The sequence below is a fragment of the Epinephelus moara genome, chromosome 20, assembly GCF_006386435.1.
Source record: "Epinephelus moara isolate mb chromosome 20, YSFRI_EMoa_1.0, whole genome shotgun sequence".
NCBI lineage: Eukaryota > Metazoa > Chordata > Actinopteri > Perciformes > Serranidae > Epinephelus > Epinephelus moara.
The window spans coordinates 45,134,805-45,161,454 of record NC_065525.1 but is presented as its reverse complement, the minus strand read 5'-3'; the positions used below and the strand labels follow the sequence as shown (position 1 = coordinate 45,161,454).

General features: G+C 39.7%; 1 protein-coding gene and 1 long non-coding RNA gene across 2 annotated transcripts; both read right to left on the bottom strand.

Annotated features, from left to right (window-relative positions):
• Positions 1–4,002: 4,002 nt before the first annotated feature.
• On the bottom strand, positions 4,003–5,511 carry LOC126407780 (uncharacterized). Its single transcript, XR_007571821.1, has 3 exons — positions 5,344–5,511; positions 4,219–4,281; positions 4,003–4,051 (listed from the first exon to the last, which is right to left on the bottom strand). It is a non-coding gene; the product is annotated as an uncharacterized LOC126407780 (long non-coding RNA).
• A 6,236-nt stretch (positions 5,512–11,747) lies between these two features.
• tnni2a.2 (troponin I type 2a (skeletal, fast), tandem duplicate 2) lies at positions 11,748–26,378 on the bottom strand. Its single transcript, XM_050072958.1, has 7 exons — positions 26,278–26,378; positions 16,047–16,082; positions 15,782–15,818; positions 15,555–15,683; positions 15,160–15,249; positions 14,768–14,944; positions 11,748–12,854 (listed from the first exon to the last, which is right to left on the bottom strand). The coding sequence occupies exons 2-7, from the start codon at positions 16,055–16,057 to the stop codon at positions 12,774–12,776; spliced, it is 525 nt and encodes a 174-aa protein (XP_049928915.1). The 5' UTR covers positions 16,058–16,082; positions 26,278–26,378; the 3' UTR covers positions 11,748–12,773.
• Positions 26,379–26,650: the final 272 nt, after the last annotated feature.

The window sequence follows — 26,650 nt, the reverse complement described above, 5'->3', positions numbered from 1 at the left end:
AGGAAACCCTCGCTGACACAGGGAGAACATGTCGGAGCACCTGGAGGAAACCCACGCTGACACAGGGAGAACATGTCAGAGCACCTGGAGGAAACCCACGCTGACACAGGGAGAACATGTCAGAGCACCTGGAGGAAACCCACGCTGACACAGGGAGAACATGTCATGAACGGCTGCAAGGAAAACAAAAGTTTCAGATTCAGAGTGAATAGGCTCATCGATACAGAATGCTTTGGGTTCAAATTTTTAATATTGGCGAGTGATTTATCCGCACAAATAATTCATGTTTGGTCTAAAAAGACCTTAAGGTTTAAACGCAGGACTTTTCCTTGTATTCGAGTATTTCTAGGTCTCAATATTTCTTCCATCACTAGAAACCCTGGATTAAAATGCTGGTTTTGATCCATGTCATGTATTTATTAAATATTAACCCAATCATTTTGGAGAGCTTAAATGTTTCATTGAATGAATACTTCCTCTCCATTAGTGACAGAAACATTAGACATCCACATGTCAGAATACTGAGCTACAGAGACCTGGATGTAAAAACCAACAACACCTGTCTACATTCAGAAAACCATCTGAATAATTGATCACCAGGAATCACCTCGGACCCTCCGAACAGTCAGAGGTGTCAGCAGCACGATGAGCATTTAGCAGGTCAGACTATAGGAGCGACGGCTGAGGGAGACACAGTGGTGACAGGTCTGAGTGAGGCGCAGACACCACAGATGATCGAGTTGATGTCACGCTGGGAATGTAGCAGTGGAGGGTGATGCTGGGGGGGTGGAGGGGGGTCGGGTTCATGGTTCAGTCAGAGAGACGGGCAGGTGTTTTCTACTCGAGCCTCTGGAATGCTCTGAACGGCAGGTCGGAGCGGCGTGTGGCCTTTCCTCACTATGTGACAGCATTAATAACTATATGTGTATGTTTACATGGAGTTTGATTCATAATACTGGTGCAGTAGTAGTAGTTTGTTTGGATGGATGCACCATCTGGTTGTGTTTGTAGCACGGATGGAGTGTCCGTGTCGCCCCCCCCACAGGGATGGTGTGCGGTCAGATTTACAGCCTGTCACTAAGGATTTACAGATATGAATTTACAGTATGATAAATGCATTACAACCATGGCTGTACATTTTTAACTTTTTACACATTACTGATGTTTTTTATCAGTTTGGAGCAACAAGTACAAAAATTCACTGTATTCACTTTATATTCTTCAAAAAAAGAGTAATACCAGTAATTCACCACGCTGGCTATCAGACTGACGCTATCAGTATCTGTAACATGTGACAGTGGATTTGAACGAGGAGCACAGACAGACGGCTCCGTCCGTATCCGTATTGAACGTTGAGCATAAATGGGTCTTAATACTGCAACATCTACATCGCAACAGAAGATGTTTAAAGATGGCGGGGATGGCGCAATCTGGAAATACGGAACCGGAAATGCGTTGCTACCAAGCAAACCAATCACAGCCCTCTAGGTCTGCGCTGGGTCTGCGTCGCCTCGATGTGTAGTTACATTTCTGGGGAGGTGCATGTCAGGCTACACCGGGGGCTACGGCGAGCCTTCTGCGTAGCCACGTACCCTATGACGTAGCGACGTCGTTGATTTAACGCAGGACCATAAATCAGGCTTAAGTGAACACTGGACTTTGTTTCCCATTCAATTTGAGCTCCAACCGGCCGCATGGTTTCCATACGGTAGCGTTTATTCTAGAATGGGGACTGTTTACATGTGCATATTGGTATAATTCCACTGTGTCTACTGTTGTTTGTACTGGTACTGTACATATTGGTATCATTTACTGTGATTTGTTTGTACTGGTACTGTACATATTGGTATCATTTACTGTGAGTTGTTTGTACTGGTACTGTACATTCTGCTATAATTATTTGCTTTACTATTTGTTTTTTCTTCAGATAAATCTGATAATTGTTGCTCGGTCTCTTTACTCATTTATTTAGTAGAGTGTCCACACACCTTCTCATTCTACATATACATAGAGGTATACTGGTGACTTGACAGCCTACATTATTCATTATCTCTGATCCCCACGCTCAATTTGGTCGTTGAGACAGTGCGACGCAACACCACTGACGCTAGGTGGCACCAAGCTAAAAACAAAAAAACGAATCCTATCTATTGCCTCTTTAAATTTGCAGCATTGGCAGTGAAAGTAAACTAATCAGTCCACATGCTATTACATTTTATTGTCCTCCGAGACATTTTGGGGGGGGGTTTGGAATCCATAAATACCACAGCCAGGCGCCAGGTCATAGACATATGAGACAAAAAGTTAAAAAAAAAATTAAATACAGTGTTTAGGGTACACATTTGAATTTAAGAATCACTTTAGGCCTACAGTCACGATAAATTAAAATAAAAATGTGCACACAAGATAGGACATAAGAATGTGCGGTCCTGTAGAGAAACTCTGATCCATGCATATGAACATTATGGAGACAGGGAAATTAGCCGGTGGGGAACTGAAGCCAGGTTGTAGAAATTGTATGTATAATGATGCGTCTCACACATTAACGAGGCTGACTGCTAGAGCTAGCATCAGAGACTGTGCTAGTTCGGACCTCCAGGTTTGCTGCTAAATGCTTTGTGAGGTGATATTTCAGGCTTTAAGTTCTCCGATGATACAAAAATTCTTTACTGCATAAACTGCAGAGGGTGGTGTTCCTGTCAACAGCTATAGGGCGCGATTAATCAGCATTCATTTTATTTAATGCATTATTTTTTCTTTGATTAATCAATCAAAATGAAGGCTTTTTTTGCCTTTATTATTATATTAAATTCCATTCTGCCAATATATATATATATATATATATATATATATATATATATATACACATATATATATATATNGCCAGTGATGTAACCTGTTCATATATCCAAAAGAGGATGCACAGCGCTGCCATGTTTCTGCAGTGCATGAGCTGAGTTTGGACATAAACACGTGTGAACTCAACACAGAGTCTGTTTCACATGTTAGTGTTCCTTTTGTTCACTTTCACTGAACTTAAAGGTGCAGTGTGTAGGATTCAGGGATATATGTATATATATATATATGTATATATATATACATATATATATATATACATATATCCCTGAATCCTACACACTGCACCTTTAAGTTCAGTGAAAGTGAACAAAAGGAACACTAACATGTGAAACAGACTCTGTGTTGAGTTCACACGTGTTTATGTCCAAACTCAGCTCATGCACTGCAGAAACATGGCAGCGCTGTGCATCCTCTTTTGGATATATGAACAGGTTACATCACTGGCTGACATGTGCTATCATAAGGAGAGACAGTAAACTCCAACATGGCAGGGTTTACTGAGCAAGTCGTGTTTTGTAACTTTATACTGAAGATATGTTCTGCTGCTGCTTCAGACCCGTGTTGTAACATAACTTATTTTACAGTCACTGGGACAGAAGAAGAGGAGTGTTACCCAAACAGGCACCATCACAGCTGAGTATGATTGGCTGGGAGCCCCATCAGTCAACCGTTAATATCTTCTAAATGCAATGATATTTCCAGAAACATCCAGACACAAAGTTTAAATTACTTACTGAGGGCCAAATATGAAGGGGCGAAGTGTGTTAGAAGGTGAAGTCTCTCACTCAGTCATATTTCTGGGGCTTGCAGCAGCATCTAGTGGCCATTAGAGGAGCTGCAGCTGAAGACAACAACCTCTGACAGTGACTGATGGCTGCTGCTTTCTTTATACTTTAGCTTCTCTAAATTTAGTCATGCAGCACAAAGTTTGAATTCCAAACATCTAATGATAGGAAGACAACATAGCCGATGGATAACAGTATTTGAGCTGTGACATTAAATGACACCAGTGTCCTCACAACAACCCCTCTGAGCACTCTAACATGATATCTTGGTTGGACCAGAAGCTTCTCCCAGCAGGTGCTGTCAGAGTCTCCCAGTATGTGTGTGGTGTCAGTTTCACCTTCAGAAGAAGATGCTCACCTCCATCAGACTGTCTCCAGTGCTGCTGCAGTGGGATGATCAGTGTTTCCTGAAATGTAAATACAATTGAAATGTGTGAAAATATTTATCGCTCAAACCGGCAAACAAAACTGACTCCAGTTCACAGATAAAGTGCCATATTTTAAACTTGGAGATATGTGGCATTTTTATGGTTCTAGAATGTTTTACTAACACAAAACCAGAAAACATACACACCTTCAACACAGCAAGAGTCTCACAACAACACACCAACACATTTCTGTTAGAGGCTGTTTCTACCTGATGTGGAAACAAACATAAAGAGTTCAAAATATTATATATATCGAGTATTTCTCACATTTGACTGTAATTTAAAAATAACTGTCAAGTTTTCACACCAATGCTTGTTGCAGTGTTAAATTTTGGAGTGCTACAAGATGTGACGAGATGAGCAGCTGATTTCACTGATTAACAACCTTCACTCAGAGAAGACGAGCTAATCAGTAAAATCAGCTGCTGTGTGTGTGTGACTGGAACACACACCTGTAGGCCGGACTGCTTTTCCCACCTTAAATGAAACACAGCTAAAGAATGTTACACAATTTAAAAAAAAAAAAAAAAAAGTCAAATAGAAAAAGGAAACGTATGCAAGCAACAAAGGTCCCAAAGGACCAGCCTCACACTGAAGACATCAGTGATCATGACGCCAGAGCCCTTGGTCACCAGGGAACCCTAACTTTGACTTTGTTTGTTATTGACCTTTCAAATTTGTAACCAAATACAGAACAGCAGCAGTACTTGATGCAGCCTGAGCAAAATTCCTGCTACCCGATGCACAGATTTGTCTAAGTAATAAATATATATATGGAGATGGAAACAGGTTGTAAAACAGTAAGTAGAGGTATAAAGCTAAGGTGACGGTGCTAGTGAACAGCTATGTAATGAAGACACTGGGCCTCATTCACCAATAGCTTTTTTCTTAAGAAAAGTCTATGTCAGATTCATGAAATGTTCTTAAAGGGCAGAATTGTTCCCACCTGTGTTCTTATCATGATGAATGCCACTCAGTGCGTTTACATGGACAGTTTAATTCCACATTCATTCGGAATGAAAGACCATTCCGATTAAAAGTGGTCATGTAAACGGTCATTCCGATTGAAAAGTGGATCCAATTAAAGGGGGTGGTTTATTCCGTTTGTCATTCCAAATGAGAGAATGTTGTGTGCATGTAAACCCTCATTCCTCTTTAAGTTCATTCCGGTCTTTCTGCGCATGCTCGTTTCCTTGCCCTTCTGGCGCCATGACGTATATAGCGCGCATAGCAACGGGCTGAGATAGAGCAGTCGGACTCGTTGCACTCACCGGTTTCCATTCACCACAGCACGGTCTTCTATCTCCCTTCTTCGACCTTCTACCTCCCTTCTCCTCCTCAACGGACGAAGCATTAGCAGAACAAGGTTGTTGTCGTACTGCTGCTTCAAGAATATAAGCAAAACAAGCCCGAAAAAGGCACTAAGAACGGCGTCGTCAAGCATCTTGTTATCCGGAGTGAGGACTACAGTGTTTTTCTTCTGGTAAACGTAAACACGTAACATCAGCCCCGCCCCCATCCAATCAGAAACCTTCCCTGCACCAAACCTTGCATGGACCCGAATAAAGGCGATTAAACTGATCTCCGTGTAAACCCTCATTCAGAATGAATATTTCTCGTGTAAACTACCCGGAAAGACTTTAATTCAGAATGATTTCATTCAGATTTATTTCATTCTGAATGAGAAGCCATCATGTTACCGTAGCCACTATCCTTGTAAGTTGATGGCACGTGACAGCACGTTGATCCTAATTAGCATAGATAAACGCCCCTTAAATCCCCATAAAAGGGCATGAGACTGCAGGGCCGTGTGCACACAGGGAGAGAATACAGTCAAGAATGCCCGAAATGTTGTGTTCACACCAAACACGATGCAAATTTTCATGTCACGTTACTCGCGTGAGTTTGAATGCTCGAACATTTTGTGTTGACTCACTTCATACGTGCATGAAATCGCTGAATGAACTTTATCAATTATAATAGTAGACCATTATTGTAATCCCATAATATCACACAGCTGTCGAACTGAATAAAATGCAATAATTATTTATTTTTCACGAACATGTCAAAACAAAATGTGTGTCAGAGTGATCTGGAGTGTGTAGATTCTGTTCTTATGTAAGAACAATCCCAAATAGGAAAATATTGGTGAATGTCAGAATCGTCCTAAAAACTGTGTAAGTGTGTTTTAGGATGACATTTCTTCTGAACAACATTTGGTAAATGGCCCACTGTCACTCGTTTCTTATAAGCTGGCAGAATCTGTAAACAGACACTGTTTTGTGGTTGATTCATGTTTTATTTCACATTTCTTTTAATCTTTTTTTTTTTTTGTGGAAAATGACCCTCAAGCTGTCGGCTGTGTCCTACCTGTGGGTCCTGAAGACAGTTTTCATCCATGTTCGGGGCTTTACGCAGGACAGAGACAGTTCAGCTCCTTTCTGAAAGGACAAAACGTATCAGTAAGCCATGAGAGATGTTTTTGTGAGGTGCTTCCACAGTATTGCTGTGTGCCAACCCAATCACCAGAAAAAATGTTGGCATTGTATGATTCTGCAAACCACAGATATGTTAGTATTTGAACATTATTATGAAGCATATACACCGAAAACATTAAAACCACTGACAGGTGAGGTGAACAACATTGATCATCCTGATACAGTGCAATGTTCTGTTGGGGAACCTTTGGTCCTGGAATTCATGTGGATGCTACTTGATGCGCTCCACCCACCCGAACACTGCTGCAGACCAAGTAAACCCCCTCATGGCAACGGCACTTGTCTATGACAGTGGCTCCCCAGCAGGACAATGCACCATGACACACCACAAAAACTGCTCAGGAATGGTCCGAGGAACAAGACAAAGAGCTCAAGGCATCGACCTGGCCTCCAAATACCTTGGAGCCCGATTTGATCAAACATTTGTTGGACGTGCTGGTACCCCACCTCACAACCCACAGGACTCAAAAGATCTGAAAGTAACGTCCTGATGCTACGCACCAAAGGACACCCTCCAGAGGTCCTGTGTCCATGCCGTGACAGGTCAGAGCCAAGTCTGGTCCAAGGAGGACCCACCATGGGTCAGGGGTACCTCTGGGGTACCAGCACGTCCCTCAAATGTTCGCTCAGTTTGGGATCTGGGGTATTTGGGGGCCAGTTTTGTTGTTTGTTGGTCTCAAGCAGTGGTCTGAAGCCTAGGAGGTGCCATCCACCATCCCCTCCACCTCTTGATGACAAAGTCAGCTCATACACAACGCCGCTTTAGAAACATTGATATGATACATATAAAACATGGAAATGTATTGTATTTGTGGTTTGCAGAAACATACAATACCAACATTTCCTCCTGGCGACTGGGCTGTGTCTGCAGTATTTTTCTGACAGGTTAACAACACAGTGGCCATTGTGAAACTGTTACAGCTCTCCTCTCTCCAGATGGCTCTCCTGCTCTGTTCACTCATTTCTAATTCTGGCTGGTGTGAGTGGAAGAGAAGAGGCAGCTGTTATCTGAGGATATGATCCAGCCGTCAGCAGAGGTCAAATATAACCTGCATTAACTCTGAGGAATGACATGCTGAACACAAGACATTGTTTAGGCTGTCGAGTGTTTACTGTTCAGAGAGGTGAGGTGCAGAACGAGAGCAGTAAAACAAACCGTAAAGATTATTTACCGCCCAGAGCTCCTATAAAACAGAGACAGTTTTTTGGCATGAAGACCCTGTCATTCTTACCTGTCAGTGCAGATCAGAGGCTGACGTGATCCGGATTATCAAGGGACTTAAGTGGTGTAACATTGTATGGTTGAGATCAGGACAAGGCAGGAAACTCAAGTCTCTGGACTGAATGTCTGGCAGGCTTACCTCATCTTGATGTATAACTGTTTGCTCAGCAGAAATACAGAGAAAGGTCACTTATTTTCACAGGCTGGAACTGGATAGGGAGCAAACAGGTGAGGGGAAAGCCTCACACTTTTATTTTCCTTCCTGCAGACTTGTAATTTTATTCCGACAACTCAACAAACCGCTGCATTTGTCTTCATGGAACAGGAAGAAACGGCACCTCCTGGACCCAAAGGACGGAGCAGCTGAAACTGAAACCAAGACCTCCTCTGCGTCCTCATAAACAACTTTTCAGCATTGTTATGGTTGTTTTTTATTTTACTGGACAGATTTACGGTGCAACACATTAACCTGTTTATATTTTTGACATTGTGACATTTTTGATATTAACATTTTATGCACTAATGACTGTAGGAATGCTCATGACAATTGGCATTGCATGAAATTTACAGATGATACCATTATTGTGAGTCTTTTAAGTAATGACGAGATCAAGCAGGGTCCTGTTGTCGATGATTTTGGCGCTTGGTGCAAGGATTTTGACCTACTGATTAATGTGTCTAAGACTAATAACATTATAATCAATTTTCATCAGTAAACACTTGACAGCCTCAACAGTGTCTTGTGTTTGTATCTCATTCCTCAGAGTTAAAACCAGACTAAATCTATGAAGGATAAAAATGACTAAAATGTGACTACTAATTAGCATTTTCATCTCAAGACTAGGACTGAATCTAAATACCTATCAAAATGAACACTGATTTTCATAGGTTACAGCCCAGTGTTACTCATACATCAAGGATATGGATGTTGAGATTGTTTCTCATTAGCCTGCAAATACTTGGGAACCATTACTGATAATAAACCCAACAATGAACCCAAAAATGTAAAAGGGTCCAGCAGGGATTGTTCTTTTTAAGAAAGATGAACTTGTTTAAGGTGTGCAACATTTAAATGACTTTGTTTTATCAGTGTTTCATATAATCTGACCTCACACATTTAATTATGGTTTAGTTTGGTTTGGTTTGGTTTGGTTGTCTCACAATGGCCAGTAAAAACAGGTTAGCAAAGCTGAGGCCTGAACTACGAAGCCAGTTCAACCTACTCAGGATATCGTTGCATTATCTGGCCTGACTAACCCTAACATTGGCTGTCTGGATAACTACGAAGCTGGTTATCAACTAATTCAGTCAACTCTGGGTTTCCCTATCTTCATAACATATGAGATGAAACAGTACTGAAAGTATCTGGCACTTCGAGACAGTAAAATGTCAGTGGCGTGGGATGTAAAGCATAATCGGTAATCCTACAACAGAACATGTAGAAACATTGAAAATGCTAACCAAAAATTCACCTTTGGCCGAGACTTAAATTACGTGTAGTTATCACTAGGGTATATTGGACATTAGTATAGAGGATTTTTTGCTATTTATTTGGATTATGATAAAACTATACTGAATACGTCACATAGAACACTTTAAGGTGATGTCAGCTTCGTAGTACTGAAAACCCAGAGTTAACCCCGAAGTTGGCTCGCTAACTCCAAATCCTGCTTCGTAGTACAGGCCTCTGGTCAAAGTGGCAAGTAAAGTGATTGGGCTGCAGCAAGCCCAGCTGCAGAATATCTACAGTAAGCGTGTTACCAGTTGGGCTCAACAAATCCGTTGCTGTCCTGACCACCCGCTTCTTGTGGTGTTTGATCTCCTTTCCTCTGGCCTTCGTTTCACAATGCCAGACAAGCAAGGCATGCCAGAGCTTCTTTTATCCCTGGTGACACTGACAAGCTTAATTTGCTGGCCTAACTTTCTTTGTTCACTGCAGATCTGGATTAGATAGTTAGATTGTGTACCTTGATTATTTATTACTTATGCATTTATTTATCTTACCGTGATTATTTATCACTATGTACTTTACCTGTTGCCACTGCACAGCACTTTATTACTTTAACTGACGATGCTATTACTGTGCTGTTTTCAAACCGCCTCAGTTCCTGGTTCAGTGCCATAGTAGAATCGAGCTGAACAATTTTTATACTTTATTATTGATGTTGTTCTTTATGTATTTTTGTGTCTTGACGCCTGCTAAAGAACAAATTTCCTTCGGGATAATAATAAAGTTGAAGAAGAGTTGTGCCTCTTATATTTATATTTTTACTCCGTATATGCACTCTTTCCTGCTTTGCACTGCAGCTGCTACACAACAGTTTTGCTCAGGATGAAAAAAGTTCAGACTTATCTGCTTTAACAGGAAAGTGAATGAACATACCTCTGCAGCAAACCATACCAGGCCACGTTTAAGATTACCTGCAAGAAAAAAAAAAAAACAAGTAATTATTGTGGAAAAAATAAAATGACTTTAACATAATGGCACTAGATTCAATAACTCACCTCATCCGCTCCAACGGGAACAAGGCAGAGAATTTTCCATTCATAAGTTTGAACAACAGCAGATATTATTATCATTATTATTATTATTATTATTATTATTATAAAGGCTCAACTAATTCAAGAATATTCACTCAGTATCACAAATGGACCACATACAATTCTTGAGGGATCTAAAACATAGACTTATATTTGACTAAATTAGATTTAATTTGTATTCCTGGGAAGGTTAAAGTGTTCTTTACATTACTGAAGTTATTAAGTTTGTATGAGGATTGGCACCAAAATAATTTCTTTACAAATATGTCTGTTGTTCATGCTAATGTAAAAAAGTTATAGCAGTTAGTCAATGGTTACGGTTTAACCATAACCAAGTGTTCGTTGAGGTTTGTAAACCTTTGAAAAATCTAAATAATGTCAAAGATCCAACATTATTAGTATTGTTTTATATTCTGTGACTTGAGAATTCATACATTTTGGTACCAAAATAAAAATCTTTTTAGATATCAGTTCATGCTAAATATCTGTTGTTCATGCTAACAATTACAAGTTAGCTTACGGGTAGCTAACGGGTACAGTTTAACTGTAACTGAGTGTTAGCTGAAGTATGTGAACATTTCAAAAATCTTATTAAAGTCGGGACATAAACTTTCAAAAATCCCACATTATTGTTTTATATTCGGTAACTAGAGAATTCGTATGTTTTTGTATCACAATGATTTCTTTATAGATGTCAGTCTGTTGTTCATGCTAACAATTACAGGTTAGCTAATGGTTAGCTGAATTAAGTTATGTAAACCTTTAAAAAATCTTAAAGTTTGGACATAAACTTTAAAAAAATCCCAAATTATTAGTTTATATATAGTATATTGTTTTGAGACGTGACAATTTATACATTATAAAAAGGCTTAAAATCTTCATCATCATAACATGTCTCATTAGCTAGGGATTAGCATAAAGTTAACGTTAGCATAAAAACTGTGGTAACTGGTTAGCTCATAAAGCAGTTCAGTTGTGCAGAATACGGGAAAAAGGGCATTTTAATATTTTAAAGCATTTAGGCTTCAAAAATCATTGAAGTGGTGTTCATTTGTGAAGGTTATCTTGCTGAGCAAAATGTGTACGTATCATAAACCTTTGTTTGCCACAGAGCTTATTTTCTGCCAAAATCCAATGGAAAAATCCCATTGGCTTTTTACCGAGGGAAACGGGAACACTATCTTTCGTGTTGGCCTACAAAAAGACGTCATCCCTGGAGCACTCTGTAGCTACAGTCTATGGTTCTTCACTGTTAGCATAATGCTAATTTCACACAGAATCCTACAGAATAGTAACCTTTAAACTGAACGACAGTTAACAATTAATTCAAGATTTAAATTTCCAGCATTTGAGTATAAACATGCACCACAGAGCTAACCAAGTGTTTACAAATTCAACAGGACTATAAACAAGATGGACATGAAGCTTTTGTATTTAATGTGACATCAAGATGAGAAAAGTACATCACATTTGTGTTTGAACAGTTTAGAAAACATGACATGATGTTGTTTAGACATCATTGTACAGACTGAAGGCTGAATTATACTTCTGCAACAGAGGAGTCGGTGTTGCTAACAGTTTGACTGTTTTTTGCTTTACATCATCTATTATTGTTAGCTCACCATGCTAACGTAACCCATTGGCTAACATTGGCCTTTCTCCACTGAGCATTCTGTACCTAACATGCCACAAGAATGGATGCAGATAATCGGCACAGTCAGAGTGAGAATGAGACAAATTTATTCCTAAATTCAGGCAGAAGCATAAGTCAGCCTTCGCAGAACAAAAGCAGGTTTGATTCATCACGTGCTAATACTGGCATCAGTACATAACGTACAGTACAAATACATCACAGTACAGTGTCAATGCAGCCAAAAGCAGAGGGAAGCTTTGATTCGACTGGAGAGTTTTGTTCCAAAGTACGATATCCAAAAACTACCCGAACCCTGCCTCATCTACCTCTGGTTTACATTTGGAAAGTAAAAGCAGCGTAACTCAACTCTCAACTCTTGGAGGGGAAAAATAATTCATTTGAGTAAAAAACTGACTTTTAAAGGCCAAATTAAAACGTATAAGTTTGAATATAATTTTAATTTTAGCCTATATGTTAAGATATAATCACTTTTAAAATCCTCTAAACCAACTGAGGAGATTATCGTTCATCACTTACTGTGCCATACTATAAGCTCTAAAATACTATCATCTCTCTTAAGAAGTGTACCTTTAGTTCATAAAGGATCAAAGGTACTTACACTGGTTATCAGTGTAACCTCCACAGCAGTCATGTCTAATCTGTCCAATAAAAGTAAAAGGTAGATTTACAGTGGATATGAAGCATCTTTGGAATAAAACTCTTCAATTACAAAAAGACATTAAACCTGAATTATGTCCTGAAAAGCGCTCGTTTAAGCCCAACACTGACATCACTGACAGATCACATTTAACTATCAAACATCTTCTTCCTATCAGACTTGTCTTCAATGTTCTTACGCCAGTCTCCCACATCACGCAGCTGCTTGTCCTGTGAACACAGACAATATTTCATTTAGATAATGACCGATAAAATACATGAAGAGACGGAAAGAAGCAGCAAGTGTGGAGTCATTTTTACCAAGAATACTATTAATGAAATGGCGACAAGCTTTATTATTTGACAGGTAAATTTAAAAAAATGACACTGACTTCCTCAGAAAATACAAACTGAATTCCTCGGTTTTTAGTTTAAATATCAGTCAAACTTTGCCCCAAATGGGCCACTGTACACCCTCTCTCAGCCACTAAAACAGAGCCAGAACTACAACTCTAAATAAACCTGGCTCCTGGATGGCTGCTGCTAAATATATATTCATTGTCGGTTTGAATACAATCCAGTGACTCATTCTAATTCCCAGGTTGTCATGTACTGATGCTTTGTCACGCTACCTCGACATGTGATACCGACAACAAGGCATCATTTGGCATCTCTATGAGATGCACATGGTTTTCAATATACTCCAGTGTCAACCCATCCGCAGCAGTGTTTGACACTGAAAGAAACTGACCTAGTGTAAAGAGCAAGAAACTCATTAAGTCTTAAACCCAGGTCTCATGTGAAAGCAAAAGTCGGTGTTGTTTTAATGTAATCTTATGCAAGTTACGTAGGTGCGTCCCATGCGAAACCATAAGTCAACCTTGTTTTAATGTAGTGTTACGGAACTTATGTACGTTTGTTTCTGCAAGATTTAAGATTTGAGAACAAGCAGTTACTGGATGTAACTCTAGTTCTACTTCATACACGCTACGTCCTCTAACGGGCTTCACTATTGGGTGCCAGTGAACTGATGGGGTAAACCAACCAAATCACAATGTTTATTTACAATAACCTGCAGGTAGAAAATCTCTGTGTCACATACATTGAAATCTAACAGAGCTGAGAAGACGTTGCCTCAATAAGTTAGCTTTTAACCACTTGAATAAAAAGCCCACCAATAAAAAAAAATCAAAACCAGTTTAAGTGTACGCTATATTTAAAGTATTTTCAGCGCTCTACCTTGCCATTAGACAGTCTTTCACGACTGATAACTGAAGCCGTTATTAAAGCCACCAGCCTCCACTGTCATTTTACGAACCAGACCATTGAGTTGCTGGTCTACCACAGCATTGATTGGTTAGTGTGTGAGGTAAAGCGGAGCAAATACTAAAATACAGCGTACACTTGCACCGATATTGATTTTTTTTTAGATAGCCAAAATACGTTTTTGCTGAAGCCCCGTCCACAGCAGTGCCTTGTTTAGCTTCGGTGCCGGTAGATTTGGTTTGTCAAAGATGGTAACAAAGCAACAGGGTACATAATATGAACAGCAGACATGACATACCACAGTGTTGAACTATATATCTTTACATGTTACAGCTGAAAATGACAACAGAAAGTTCTCTGATTTTACACAACCCAACAATTGTAATCAATCGGCAGTCCTCTACTCAGAAGTAGAAGTGATTGTTGTTGTTAGAGTAATTCGGTCTATAGAATTATTAAAAAAAAGGTGCTGAAAAAACATACACATTGGTGTTGAGAAAAGGTGTTATTGTCAATATTATCAGTATTTTTTTAATGGCTTACTGCTTGTCTTTCTCGCCCTGTCATACTTCCTGTTAAGCAATATCGCAGTATTCCTAGATTTCTGTACCAAACTAGGTACCAGGCCTTATGGTGTTATCATAACTGAAGTCCGAGTCTACAAAACACAAGTGGTAATAAACCAGATTAATTCTTAAACCCCACCTGCTAGTGGAACAGAAAATGAGTTTGAGCGACTTAAACTTTCCCTTTAAAGTCAAAGCTGATGTAAAGAGGTAAAAGAAACCACGCTGACAACGACACCACAGCTTAGGGAAATTAGTTGGTAGAACACTGATGGTCGTATTCAGACTGAAGTCCGGATGGTGGCAGCTCACCTCCTCTTTCACCTCCTTCTTGACCTGCTTCAGGTTGGCCCTCAGGTCCATGTTGACCGTGTGCTTGGAGCCCAGCAGAGCCTTCAGCATGGCGTCAGCAGACATACGCACTTTCTTCAGACGGGGTCTCTTGAACTTTCCCCTCAGATCCACGATCTTAATGTTGAGGTCTCTGACCTTTGGGGGGTTCGGGACAGACGTATGTAGTTTTATTATAACATTATTACAACATAACATAACGTAAACAAACATTAACAATTTCACTTCCTTCATGTAAGGTCATTGTTGCTTTATATTTATGAAAACACTTATTTATTTTGTACTTGTATGTACGTAAGATTTTTAACCTCCCTTTGTTCAGCTATGTGAACAGACCTGAAAAAGAGTCTCACCTCGTTCAGAACCATGTTCAGTTTGAACTCTATGCAGTATCTCTCCTCCTCACTGATGTCAATCTGCTCGTGGAGTTTCTTGCAAAGTTCCTGAAGAGAAAAAAGTTTTTGATTGCAGTTATTGTTGAGATTGCTGACTGACAGCAAGCTTTCACCAAATCAATCTGACTTAAGTTTGTCTAGAATATTTTCTTCCTGTCTTAAACCCACAAAACTGAGCTAAAATGTGTGCAAAGATTTTCTCTGCTTATGTGGCACGAGATTACAAACTTTCCAGCAGTAGTGCCCATGATCTCTTATCTATGTAGAAGTAAATGTATCACATAAAGCTGACTCCAACACACAGTCATGACCCTGACAGCAGTTTATCATATAGAGTCCAGTTTCTGTCTCACCAGGAGCTCTTCCTTGGAGTACGGCAGCTCCAGAGGAGGACATTTCTCTGCCAGGAACTTCTCCCTCTCCTGCACCTTTGTCGATGCTTCAGCCTCCAACAAATTAGTTGCAACCAGCAGCATACATCCCTGTTAATGACACCATCATGCAACTTAAGTCAGCAAAAAAAATCAAAGCAGCATCTCTGCTCCTCTTTGTAGAGAATAAAAATATACTCATCTCTTACTTTCAGAGTATGCTTACGCCTCGCAGACAGTCTCTTCCTGCAGGTGAAAACACAAAACATCAGTCAGACATTTGAGCCATTATATTATAAATAAATACATACATACATTTATTATCATAATTATTTGTTGTGTTTCATTAGAATCATGCAGTGGTGATTTTTAAAAAATAAAATGTTCCATGAATTAGGGACAAATATCAACACATCCTGCCGTCTATCAAACAGAACAATAAACACAGTGATACATATCAAACGTTAAACTCACTCAGAAGCCATCTTAGCTGTAGGATCCTGATGTTACCTGATTAACAAAAACATAAGAGACAGCTTTAAAACAGGTTTGTATGTTTTCAAATGTGATAAAACGTAGACGTGTTGCTGGAGCATTTTAGATATTTGATAAATGTGAGGAACTGCAGTGACACACAACACATACATGACCCCCGTCTATTTTACTGTTTCCTTTCATTAACACAGGTCTTATGAAGTGTATCGCACTTCATATCAAACAAATATCCTGCTTTCTATTGATCTAAATTGATTATTCTCTTACTATGAGCTTTCCAGTTTCACTATGGGCACATATGGTGCAGCAGAAGTAACATTAATGAACAGAAAAACGCTCATTTTCTTCCTCACTAGTTAACAAAATCTGACTTCCTCTGGTGACACACTCATTCACCCCTATTTTTTGTATTACTTTCATTTATAATATGTTATACTATGTAATTATGTGTTATTTGTCAAGGGGCGATTCAAGGCAAGCAATCTTTCAAACAGAAATACACATAGTTCATTCACGCACATAAAACGCAATACAAAACTACAAATATGACATAAAGACATACACGAGGACTAATGACAGCGACATCCATCACCACAAACACAAATTATGGGTAAAGAAACAGCCCAGTTGCCTCAAGAAAATGTTGGCATTGTAAGTGTTCTGCAAACTACGGCTCTGTTAGATTTGTACATTTTATGCGTGTCATATAAAGATAACATGTATATTAGCTGAGTTTTTTAATCAGTAGGTTGAGAGGGTGGTGGATGATGTGACAACTCGCTGAGATGACTGCTGAGCAGGCACATCACGCAACAGACCACTGTTGAGGACTAACAAACAACAACAGCAGGTATTTTTAATGAAATGTCAGGACATTTCCAGACGTATCTGTGGTGACTGAACCAGGTAATTTCAACAAGACATCGGGACTATTCCAGAGCTGAATCTAGTTACCAAACCGACATTTTTAACAAGATGTCGGGACACTTCCAGCCTTATCTGTGGTGACTGAACCAGGTTTTTTCAACGAGACATCCAGACATTTCCAGCTGTATTTGTAGTGACTGAACAAGGTATTTTTAACCAGACTGCTGCACGTTTCTAGCTGCATTGTGGTGACAAAACTGGGAATTTTCAACAAGACATTGGGACAATTCGAAAGGTGATTCTGGTGGCCAAACTTTTTTCACAAGATGTCAGGACTTTCTCAGCCATATCTGTGGCAACCAACCGGGTGTTTCCAGACATCTCCAGCTGTATTTGTAGCACCTGAACCAGGTGTTTTTAATAAGACATCCAGACATTTCCAGCCATATACAGTATGTGGCAACAAAACTGGGAATTTTCAACGAGACTTCCAGGACTATTCCAGAGGTGATTGTTGTGACAAAACCGGTATTTTTAACAAGACGTCAGGACTTTTCCAGGCATACTTGTGCTGACCGAACCAGGTATTTTCAAAGAGACGTCCAGACATTTCCAGCTGTATTTGTAGCACCTGAACCAGGTATTTTTGATGAGACATCCAGACATTTCCAACCACATTTGTGGCAACAAAACTAGGTACATTTTATCAAAACATCAGAATACTTCCAGATATGTTTGTGGCTACAAAAACAGAGTATTTTCAATAAGACGTCCTGATTTTCATCCGTGTTTGTGGTGACCAAATCGGGTATTTTAAGTCAAGCCATGATCTTTTCCTGAAACTAACCTCATGGTTTCTGAAACATACAGGAACTTTATGTTTTAACATATCCAACATCTATTCAGTCAAGTCTGAACAAACTGACAGCACTGTTATTGGAGCTCACCATAGCCACAGGCACGTGGTAGCTACACATTCCTATACCCAAAATAGTAATTTAGCACCACAGCGGTACAACTAAACACCACATCATTACAGTACAGGAGACATAGCACAAACAATAGAGTGACCATGACTGCTTAAAGCTTTCAACTTCAACACTGACCCTATATGTGTTCCTATGACACAATATCTAACATAGATTCCTTCCATTCGAATGTATATTATCAGAATCTGAGGCTCACTTGAGCAGCTGTGACGACCCCTATATTTATCACAACAAGGTCATATTTTGATGCATTTGGCACTTCTGTTTGGTCCCCCGATAAGGCACAGCTTTGGTGATTTAGGTATGGTCATACCCAGATTGCATAGAGAAACATCCCTGCTTCTGTCTGAACTTTCCAACATAAAATATTATCTGGTAGACCCATCCTGTAAGAGCTTAGAAGGGGTAAAGTAAAACCTATGAATTATTTTATACTGAGTGCCTCCTTTATATACTTCCCAGTATTTTACAGTATTCAACTATTCCTCATTGCTTCATGATTTGGGGACTTTCAAATGTGTTTTTAGTCTGAATTTTACACAGTTTTTCTGCTGACAGTGGTGGTAAAAAACATCTGGAGTAGACTATCTTGATAAAGTTTGATGTCATTCATTCAGTATAAGCCCTGCCTGACATTACACATGCAAGTATCCCACTGTTTAGAAGTTGATTCACAAAAAACTACAAGTTAACGCCTCATATTAAACTGTTATTTAACTGTTCTGTTCGAGGGTCAAACTGCTTCGTGTTTGAAGCCACGTCTGCTTCCTCTGATCCCGTCCTGCTGCAGAGACTCATCTGTCTCATATTTCATGTTTGGATCATGTTAATTCTATCTAAAGACTCCGATGTTGATTCCAGGACATTTATTGGAACTAACTTTGTAACTGAGGCCACGTTAATGCCTTAAAGGACCAAGCTGCTATTTTTAGCATCATGGCTCTGGGGATGGTGGTCCGGACACTTTAAATGGTGCAGTGCAGATATCTCCACAACTGCTGGATAGATCGTTACAAAGTTTAGTTTTAGACATTTAAGTATTCACAGAGGATGACTCATGATGACTTTGGTGGGCCAGTGACTGTTGTTTTAGTGCCACCAACAGGTTAACATTTATACCAACTTCTCACTTTAGGCACTGGACTGGACTGTTAGCATTAGCTAATGCTAACATGCTCACAATAGCATGCCACAGATAGCACGTTAGCATTCTATTGTGCACATGTTAGCACTGGCCTCCAATTTAAGGTCAGACTGAATTTTAGAGATATGTTGTCATGAAGTGAGAAGTTAGCATAACATGCTACATGTAGCCTAAGTGCTAAATCTTACCGTGCTAAATGACGGTATGATAACATGTTTAAATAACATGTTAAATGTTAGCCTATATGCTAAAAGATAGCATTATAACAAGCCAAATGCTTCACATTAAATGTTAAAAGCTAAATTTTAGCATGTTAGTGTGACAAGCTAACACCTCAGCTCACTTCTAGTTGAAAATCTCTGAACTTTTCTGAAAGACGCTGGTGACGTCCCTGCTGCTCCTTTAGCTACTGTATGATAGATCAGCCAAAAACTATCACAACAAAGACAGGAAAGTATAGGAGCAGACCGGCCGGCAGACACTGAATTTTGCAGGTGAGGGTTGTGTTTTATTACTCTACGCGTTTTAAGCTTGTTGTTGACTGTGTAGTCAACCCTCTGTAAATGTAGCATTACGTTAGCTACCTAGCTAATGTTGGTGTTGATGCTCTGTTAGTTTAATAAATATTGATTTGGTAAATGTTCCAGCACTGGGACTTTTAACTATTCATGCTCTGAGCCAATAACTATGTTCACCATTAATTTGTTTACACTGGAGGTGATTCCGGTTCACAGTCAAGATGGCGGCTTAGTGTTTGTGCTCCCCAATGGTTTGGCAAAATAACCCTGAGAACATTTAAGATTACAGTAAGGGTTTGTCTTCAGACATGATGGACAACAGGGTTACTAGAGGTCGTAGGAAAACTACGCCTGCGATATAAAATACTGAGGTACGGCCACCACAATGCAATGCTAGCCGAAGTAGCTTCCCCACCTACGACATGAGTGAGAAAGATGGAGCGGGTGAAAGCATACTGAACAAATTCAGACACTTTAGACGGGACAATAAGGAGCAGCTAATGTAAATTAATAAAGAACCATACAGAACTAATTTGCCTACATTAAGGGTCGTCGTGACAAACATTGCACCACAAGGACGAACACATTCCCATAACTAACATATGAGCTAAATAATGAATGGCAGTCAGAAAAGGATGAAGAGACGTACAGAAGCCTCAATATTTCACTGCAAATCTCCAGGTATGTTTATATGACATCAGGAGAAGCCGCAGCGTGCTGATTAAGCTGTTAACCTACTGGCATCACACATATGCCACAAAAGTGACTGTCAACAGACTGATGATTTCACTGGTCGCAAAATAAAAGAAAACACACAGCTGTAGCCTACATGACAGAAAGTAACTGGTCTGTGGTAACGTGTCGAACCTACACACAAGTTAGTAAAATAGCGAGCTGATGTGCAGGAATGTTTTATGTGTTGCTTGGCAACAGTCCTGTCCCGGTCTAGATGCAGAACTAATTGCATTAGCAGAGCCAATTAAATCATTTATTAAACAAACAAATCATAACCTGTTGCCGCTTTTACTGTTGATAAATGACGTTTCTAGAACTGCTGTATAAAAGTACTGAATATCAGCATGGCTGAGATTGCCTTGTTCCTATGACCTAATCACAGCCATGCTGACAACAGCACTCCCCCTCTTGTGATATTGTTTAATTATAACTTCTATTGCTATGTAGCTTCCTAGTTGACTTTTTGTCCTGTTGATGCGACTTTGTTTAATTCATTCTTTGTGTGTGAAACTCAGACGTGAGACGTAAACGTCATGTCTGCAGCTGCTGGTGTCAGTTATGTTATTTTTGCTTAATGCAGCTCTGTAAGTCTGCTCCACCACACAGCAATTACATCATTTCAAAAACAGTTTTTAAGCTCTGTCTTTAGATTCCTGAGAGCAAAGATTAGACTGTGCTTTGGTCCACATTACCGTTAAACACACATCAACAACTACAGTGCAATATGGAAGATAAATGAGGTTTATAAGCTGCAGTACTGACAGTGATGTCTGATGTAGGCTAATCATTTTTCTTGCAGTGATTATTACTAAGAGTTGCATCCACAAATCCTCCAATCTAAACAACAGATCAGGTCAACCTTCCAAAATGCAAATACAAGTAGTTTTATTCACCCATCGCTCCTAAATGTTTTTCTTTGAGCACTGCTATTCGTCACCATTAGACTGTGACTAAGGTACAGATCTTAGGCTAGCAGTCAAATACAACCAAAACTCTTTAACTTGAATTAAACATACCAATACTACAATGTAAAAATACTCTATTACAAGTAAAATTCCTGCATTAAAAATTCTACATGAGTAATTTTTTTTTAAATTATTTTTTGTGGGCTTTTGCCTTTAATGGATAGTACAGTGTGTGAAATGGGGAGACAGAGAGAGAGTGGGGACTGACATGCAGCAAAGGATTGCATCCCGGACTCGAACCCGCGAGCGCTGCAGCGAGGCAATGCCTCTGTACATGGGGCGCCCGCACTATCCACTACGCTACTGACGCCCCCTACATAAGTAAATTTAAGTGTTATCAGCTAAATATATTTGTAGTGTTAAAGAAAATATGTGTTCTGCAGTAAAATGTCCGCTGTGATAATATTACTGATGCGTCAGTGTTAGTGCAGCATGTCACTGCTGGAGCTGCACTTAGAGTTAGTTTTAAACTTCTTTTGTTTAGTCCACAGGTTCCCAACCTGAGGATCAGACCCCTCCAAAGGGTCACCAGATAAATCTGAAGGGTCATGAGATGATTAACGGGGAGAAATTCTGTTATTTTGTTTTTCTTCTTTGAGCTTTGAACAGCTGTTGAAGTTAAAACATATCCCCCAATCAGACACCACTTTTTTAAGGGTTCATTTACGCTCAGTGTTAGATACATATACAGACACGACTGCTACTGGCTCACTCTTTTTCTTCTTTAAGGGTGGTGGCCTTGTGGGTAACCTGTGAGGGTGTGACATGTGCTTTGTGTGTATGTGGAGGGAAGCATGAGTCCCCAAGAGAAGTCATGGTGAAGACAGCAGGAGGCAAAGAGTGATGATAGTCAGCAGAATTAAGTGTGTAGTTGAGCTCAGGGCTGCTGTTAAACCTCATGAGGAGGCCAGGTTTATTGTTTTGTGGTGAAGACGACAATGAAGCCATTGTTGGTGAACGGCACCCGAACGGCTCGCCATCCTTCCTTCTGCAGAGTGGTTCGGACTGCTAGAGGTAGTCAGCAGCTAAGATGAGCCAAGCTAATTAATATTAATAAGTCAGCATGTTCCCAACTACGGTAAGCCGTCACTGAGAGAGGTAACACGACGGAGCCTTCTGGCTGTTCTCTGCGTTCATTTCTTCTGTATTTGTGCACATTTTTTAAAGCTTATGGATGAAACAGAGCAGTATCACCGGAAATCATGGGGCAGTGTAGTGTTGTTCAAGTGAGATACAACCGAAGGAGCCGACAAAGACATTTTAAAAATGGCGGAACGGAACAAATTGGTGATATAGTAGAACGAATTATTCATCCACACGTCACAATGTATTCAGTGGCTTCACAGATCACTGCCGTCTACAACTTTAACTCTGTTAAAAAGTATGTTATTATGACCTCCACCACCGTCACTTCATTAGTTGCTGTCTGAAACTTTTGGCCCTGCTCTCTGGTGCAATGTCCCCAGCCAACATCTGCATGTGCGGCCCATGTGGGTAGTAAATGGGTTGAAATCCATCCATCCATCCATCCATCCATCCATCTTCTAACCGCTTCATCCTCTTGAGGGTCGCGGGATGGGTTGAAATATGGACCCTATATCGGATTGTCCATGGGTACCATACTGGCCCCATTCCAATTGCCCACATGTTTGGCTTTACCCAAGTGGGCCCCAGATGAGATGCTCAGTTTAGACCCATGCCCACTTGGTACCCAGGCAGCCCAAGCATAACCATGTGGGGCCAATTTTTAGCCCATTTACCACCCACATGGGCCACACATACAAATGTTGGCTGGGTAGTGAATGTATCGATGCCAAGATATAGGACGTATGGAAGTATGAGGGACGTTTACGTTTGAAACGAACATGTCTATTTTTGGACATACTGGGAGTATAAATGAGGCTTCAGATGGTTTGATCTTTAATGGATTGTATTTTATAAATGTACCTCTTCTTATGTAAAATTTTAATCTGTAAAGTAACCCGTAACTAGAACTGTCAAATAAATGTAGTAGAGTAAGTAGTTCCTTCTGTGGTGTAGTGGAGTAGTCATATAAAGTTGCATGAAATGGAAATACTACAGTAAAGTACATGAGTTCCTTAGTTACAGTCCACCACTGCACCCAGCAGACACAGAGCAACATGATCATTTATTTGGAGTGATGTAAACTGACTCTTCTGAGAACGAGGCTTGAGGACTTTGAGGCCACTTCCAGAGGTACTCGGAGGCCAGATCTGCCTGTAATGTTTAGGAGCTGTGACAGAGCAGTGGATTAAGACTCTATTCCTGGAGCCTCAGCTGTTCCTAACATCTTCATTATGGAGAAAAAATAAATGACAGCAAGCTCGTCTTAAAAGAAAAGACGTCTGACACCCAGCGCAGGCATCCCACAACACATAGCTGGCCCGGGAACAAATGGCTGTAAACCAATAACAGGCAGGGGGTATCTCTGGGGCTGACGGTGTATTTTTAGGACACTCCAAACTCGTAGGACATAACAACATGTTGCTCTGGAGATGGAATAATATCTACAGGGTTAAATTTGGGGTCTGATTTTTGTCTTAAGTAAGTGTGAGGATTGTCTCTGGAGGGAGGATGGAAGGGTTCTTAGTAACCCAACACTGCAGATCATCCCTCGGACGAACAAGATGTTATCGCCAAAATAACTCTCTGTTGGGCTGACGTCAGATGTGTGAACAGTTCATCTGCTTCACACCGACAAAAATACAGACGAGAGGGTACTATGGCATTTAAACCCAGTGCAGTAAGAGAAGAAGAAGAAGAGCAAGAAGTATCTGAAAGAGAAGAAAGATACTTGAAAGAAGGTCCGTGAAATTACGGTAAACCAAAAAAAAAAAAAAAGATTTTGTTATTGAAAGAAGCTTTGTTTTAAAACTGACGGACTGAACAGTTGGTGACTAAAGTGAAGACCAAGCAGCAAACTCCTGCACTGAAAAATGAAGCCAACACGTATGTGCCGAAAACTGCAGTTCCTCAAACGGCCACTTGAGGCTGGCTCCAAGAAAAAGTTCATCATTATAGACCCTCATGTTAAAATGCCCAACTTAACAGCAGAAATAAACATGTTTACAGCCTGGTACAAAAATAGTTTTGGTCTCTATAGCTAATTTCAACATTTGTGACAACTGTAAGAGGGCTGAATTTTATATAACTCACCCGTTTACATTTTTTTAAGGCTTAAAGTTACGCATAATTAAGGTCAGCTCATTTAATTAGCCATATCCACCCCTTGCTTCTCCACAGCTCCATCCTCCCATCCAAATATGGTCCCTTCTGACTCCTAAAATCCAAGATAGCTACAGCCAAAAATGTAAAACATGAGCCTTCAGAAGAGAGTCAACAAACCAAGTGGTGATGTCCCAGTAGCCATGTCCATTTTTTTTAGACAGTTTGTGGTGAGGGACAGTGGAGGAAGAAGTATAAAGATCTTTTACTCAAATTTAAGTAACTGAAACACGGTTTAAAAATACTTCGTTTCGAGAAAAAAAAGTCCTGCAATCAAAATCCTACTCAAGTGAATGAATGAATGATTTAATTTCAAACCAAAAATTAAAAAAACAAAACAAAAACATAATAAAGAACAAAACAAAGATAACAATGTCTGAAATGGAGTAGGTAGAAGTAATATTAAAATGTCTCTACCCTGTTCTTACGTTTCTTCTTTTAACTCATATATTATTTCAACAAATTCCCAAATTTATTTACAACTAATATACCACTATCCCCAGTCTATTTACCACCCAATTCATAAATAAGTTATAAACCCACTTTATTTACAGTCCAAGTACCACCCAGTGCTACAAAATAAATATGCACTCCCAAAATAAAAAAGTATTGGTACCAAAATGTATTTAAAGTATCAAAAGTAAAAGTGCTGCAAAATGCAAAATGACTCAAGTACATGTACTTAAAGTTAAGTGCAAGTATCTCAAAACTGTTCTTAAGTACTTGAGTAAATGTACTTAGTTAAATTCCACAACTGGTGAAGACAGTCCAAGGTTTAAACCAGGATTTTAATTGTCGCTAATTCTCTTAGAGATACAGCAAAAAATGAATTGATGTAATTGGGATTTGTAGTAATTTATTTCCATATAACCTAAAGATAAACTTAAAGAAAAAATAATATACCTAAACAAAACTTTGTTGTTCAGGAGACGACTGAAACACAACCTGTGGTAAAAAGCTCCTCCACTGTTGGAACCATGTTCAGTAAAATAAAGCTTTAACATCTGAACGCTTGTAAGGGAAACAGGCTAAATTTGGGGAGCAGGGATTAAGGTGAAGTGTAAAGTGAAGACAGAGACCGAGGTTGGCAGCCGCTGCAGATTAGAGCAGGTTTTCCTCTGAACGCCCTCGGTGCTGACAGGAGGATAAACACTGACGGATCGCCTTTCAGGTTCATGCCTTGTCGTGGTGTTTCCTTTCAGCGCGCCACTATCACCAGGCCGTATATCACAGGTTTGCCACCGAAGCACTAGTCTAAGATGATGATAAACTGATACCAAAAAAAAAACAAACACTACTCCTGAAGCACCACCCAGGACACAAGAATAGAGTAGAGCTGTACTAATAAAAGAACTTCCCACATTTTCACCTTATCTAACAATAAAAGCATATTAAAATAATCTAAAACAATTAAAACATCAACTAGAAAGCGTGCAAGTTGGTAAAACACATCTCAAATCTCCCAAAAACATCAAAGAACTATGAACATCTGACATTTTACCATCACTACAAACAGATTAAATCTAACACCTTGATAATAAATCAGCCAATCAAGTATTCAGCAAAGATATGAACCGTTTCCCTCCACCTTCCACTGACAAAATCTGATTTCAACAAACAAAACATAAACTCCTGACAACCGTAACGACGACACAAAACATTTACAACTGCTGTCATGCAAAGAATGTTCATGCAAACCACTAAAAATATTCTCCATCTACTGAACACAGAGAAAAGAGTTCTTACTTTAACAGAGCAGAGTTGTCAGCTTGTTAGAGATGCAGACTGAGTCCCAGCCAGACCAAGTGTTAAGAAGGTATATATTGCAATCTGTGATAGCCCTCTAAATCCTCCACTTTCTCTTTATGGAAGTGGATTACTGGTCAAACCAATGAGCTGGCAAGGTCATGAAATACAGTACAGTGTCATCTGCCCCCTTTCCTCTGCTCGCCTCATTATAAATAACCCGCCCTTTAAGATTGTTATCTGTATTATCATGTGCTGTCGAGCTTCTGACGGACAGAACGCAGGAAAGTGATTAAACCACAGAGGCATTTTCTAATCAACACGTCATATATTCTTACTTTGATTAAATTCATTGTAATCAGCTGGTTATACA